The sequence below is a fragment of the Oratosquilla oratoria genome, chromosome 20 (genome assembly GCF_046742065.1).
Source record: "Oratosquilla oratoria isolate Oo_2021 chromosome 20, ASM4674206v1, whole genome shotgun sequence".
Classification (NCBI taxonomy): Eukaryota; Metazoa; Arthropoda; class Malacostraca; order Stomatopoda; family Squillidae; genus Oratosquilla; species Oratosquilla oratoria.
Genome location: NC_134796.1, coordinates 53,009,856 through 53,013,976, shown reverse-complemented (window position 1 = coordinate 53,013,976; position 4,121 = coordinate 53,009,856). Strand labels below are relative to the sequence as shown.

The window sequence follows — 4,121 nt, the reverse complement described above, 5'->3', positions numbered from 1 at the left end:
ACTTCTGACTTGCCCTGCATACTTAGTAGAGAACTCAGACACACAGGTATCCGCATCTCATGTGACGCAGGTAAGAAAATTGGTGACCTCGTTAAACCAAAGAACATATTAATACCGAAAGTTTAATTTACAGAATTCCATGCTTAGGGTGTGAGTGTGCCAATATCGGAGAAACTTACAAGGGGTTATCAATAAGAATAAAAGAACATAGAGCCGATGTCCAACACCAACGCACTCGTGAACTATGTAGACGAAAAAGGATATTTACCAAAATAGGAACAAACAAGCATACTGCACAATAAACTCTGTAAAAATAAAGGAAATCTGTAGAGGCTCTGTATATAGCCACCAACAAATGCACAAATAATAGAACAGGTGATATTAAACTATCAAAATCAGCAGCACTACACGCAGCAAGAGAATAAAAAAAGACGGGACATCAGATCACCAGAAGCACCCCACGGAGTTCCAGCCCGCAGGATTTAGAATTTCCTTGAACTTAATCCAATTGACCTATCCTTGTACCCTTTCACACCCACACCCACATATTTCCTGTGTTTAATGCCAGTTTTTCTACAGTGTAAACATTATTTCCGAAGAAGCACCATAATGCGAAACTAGTTAAAGAATAAACTCTTGTTCTGCTTGTGTGTTTCCCTCTGCCTCTCTCTCTCTCACACACACACACATACACACACACACACACACACACACACACACACACACACACACACACACACACACACACACACACACACACACACATATATATATATATATATATATATATATATATATATATATATATATACATATATATATTGTCACGCCCATGCGTGAATAAAATTTTTGCTTGGACATTTTATATTTCCTGTCATTCATTGTCATGTCATATGTTATATATGTTTATAATCTATAATTGGAAAATTTCTCTACATCGTCGTTACGACAACTCAACTAAACAAGTCCTTTGGACCTCTTCGATTGCACTCAGCTATCCCCAAGTACCGAAACCCGTGTATGGCAATCACCATGCGAAGTGCAAGCCTTCGCCATGCATGTTATTTTGGATATCTTCTCAACGACTAAACGAAAGCTAAGTAAGGCTCTACATACACACACTCTTTGCTATTTCTCTACTATGGAACACCAACCGACAACCTACCCCCGAAGTCTTCCTCAGCAACCAGAAGAATTCCCTACTAGCAGAGGTCATCACGCATCTGGCTTCCAAACTACCCATTGGCTCCGAAACACCAAGACGGTCCTGTCGTTTTTTTTCCGTTGGCGCAACTTCTTGCAACCAGAACCAAGACTCGTCCTCTCTCCCTTTAATCAAGACTTTATTTCACCCGCCAGTTCTTATGTGCTGCATACAAGCCCAATGCTAACTACCCTGCCTGGTAACATTGTATTAATTCATTTCATGCTATTCATGTGTGTCAGGATTTTAGCTGGAAAGTAAACACTGCGGGAGTAAACTGGTATATATGTATATAGTATCGAAGTTGGGTTCCAATAATAATATGGCTCGCTCTAGTTACGAGAAGTGGTAGGTAGATGGCGAAGGAGATGACTGTGAGGTTCAAGTCGTGCCCCAAGGCGATCTGCCTCTTCGACGATTTTGTTCAGTTTATATACCTGGGTCAGATTATGACCCGTGCTCTTAGTCGGCGCAAGGCAAATTATCGATGCCTGGGAAGTCAGAGGCAATACGTTCCCAGGACGTTGGTCTAACCAGGATGGAATGTATGGCTGGTGTTGCACGTGTGTTCCTTAAAAAGCCGGCTAAGGTGTAGGTGTTCATCGTGGAAGCCGACATGGCCCGTCCGTTCTTAGGCCACTGAGTTAACCAGGATTGAATGTATAGCTGACACTGCACGTGCGTTTCCTCACTTGTGCGGCTCACGCGGCCGGGTGGTGCGAAAAATTCACTTGGGCCATCGTAGGTCAAGGGATCGTGAGATGGGACCAGAACTACTCATTAAAAATTTGAAATATATAATAATTTTGATGCTTTGAAGGATAAGCACATCACAATTTCCAAACCCAATTTTTCTAATTGTCTTTTAGATTATACCTAAATAAATATATTAACTTTATTTTTCCGTCGTCCTGGAATTTTCTTATGTTTTTATCGGCATTTGTATTTCACCAAAACTAGTCGGCTGCTACAAAAGTTAGGAACAGTGGTCGCCATCTTGATGACGTATGATGGGTGTAATTGCAAAGCTGCCATTGCTTTTAATTCCAAGTTCAAGTATCCGAATATTTTTCAAGTACAAGTACAGTAATTTTGCTATGTATCTAAGTCCAAGTATATTGTAAATGAATACAAATACTTGATGTGATATGATAAATTCCTGTCAAAGATTCATAAAACACGAAAGTTAGTAGTTTAGTTTATATGCATTGCTGAGCACACTGTCAGAAAGTGGGATTCGATATAGAGAAGTAAATGAAAGCTCTACCTTTAGCACATCACTGCTTTTCTCACAGAATTGCAGAAGAACATATACTTTATGAATAACTTGAATAAGTAATATTCCCTTTGCTGTAAATGCAGAAGACTATCCGTATATTTCTCATATTAGTAATGAAACTAAATTTGGTGCAGAATGTATAAGTACGTGTTACGGGATTAAACATTGTCAATTGTTCTATATCAATAATACACCCAGTAATTTTATAACAATAACAGATAAGCGGATTTACCCAATAGTTTCATTACATAAGTTCCCTAGAATATATATACAGTATATCGCTTTTAGATACAATGTACTTACTTGTAATTGAGTGCACTTGATATGTTTCAAGTACTTTGGGTCTAAGTACAAGTAGGACAAGTACCATTGAATTTTTAAACTCCAAGTATAAATACATGAAAATCTGTACTTACCTGTAAGTCCAAGTACAAGTACATGTGATTGGACTCAACTCTGATGCTACAGCTTCATCATATTCATGGCTATGCACATGTATGTCCTTAGGCCTAGGCCTACTACGTGATGTACACACTAGGCTAGGCCTACATGATGTATGTATCACTATGAGAGGAATGTAAACAAATGCTGTTGCCAGGGTCACCGTTATCCAAGTCTTACTGAATCATGAGGTTCTGCTAGACTGAATAAAGAGCCTTGGACATTAAAGACAATAAAAGGTACGAACCACGAAGTTGTGTGCATCCTGTGCGTCCATTTGGCCAACAACGCATCGTTTTCTCCTTTGTTTTGGTCGTCGCCATGACCATGTTCAGTCTAAACTGGAGCAAACATATATCCTAGCGACCCTGGCATGATCTCCAGATCCTGAAGTTCAAGCCCGGTGAGATCGACCGATTCTGAAAGAGACGAATTTTCATTACCACTCTCTGAGAGACATTCCGTTTGTGTTGAGTCCGTCATGGTCGACAATTCGTTGATATACGTCATCAGCGAAAGATGGTGTTGGCGATTTTTTTTTTTTTTTTTTTCAGACGATGGATCTTGGGCCAGAGATAAAAAAAAATGGTATCTTCAATTAATTGGGCAAGTAAGAAAATAGTTTCTAGATGCGATTTACCATACATCTATGCAAAGTAGTACATATGCAGTGGAATGGAGTCCAATATTATATTGCGATATTTAAACATGGCATAACGATAAATAAATATACATATTTAAACATACAGGATGCATTACACTCGGAGAAGACTTTGTGGTAGCTTGTAACCGAGAAATAAGATATTTAGCTCGAGAAAAGATGCATAATAGATTAAAATGAGTAAATCAAGTTAAGTGAATCAAATTCAGTGGATCTAATCAAGTGAATCAAATGAATTGGGCCGCTACGCCTTAATGATCCACCGGCCGTTCTCGAAGTAGAAATTTAATCTAGCTACAGTCCATACGTAAATCAGTAATAACTACCCTTCTGAACTTAAGTCCCTATCGTCTGGTAAGCGACGGAGGCCACAACTTAACATGTCCTTCTCTAACTATTGTGATAGTTTATGTGATATTATATTGTGTATACGGTCGCCTGCCTGTCAAGAAGTCTCGTTTTTGAATCACGATTCAAACACTTGTAAATATCACTAAATTCACCAGTTCCCTACCAAAATTACTAGACTACTAAAT

At 38.8% G+C, this 4,121-nt stretch overlaps 1 protein-coding gene across 1 annotated transcript in view; it reads right to left on the bottom strand.

Annotated features, from left to right (window-relative positions):
- Positions 1-3,407, bottom strand: part of LOC143036306 (uncharacterized) — a 23,067-nt gene extending 19,660 nt beyond the window's left edge. The window contains exon 1 of the mRNA XM_076203554.1: positions 3,277-3,407. Within this exon, the coding sequence (XP_076059669.1) occupies positions 3,277-3,407 (131 nt within the window). The remainder of the gene's footprint in view (positions 1-3,276) is intronic.
- Positions 3,408-4,121: the final 714 nt, after the last annotated feature.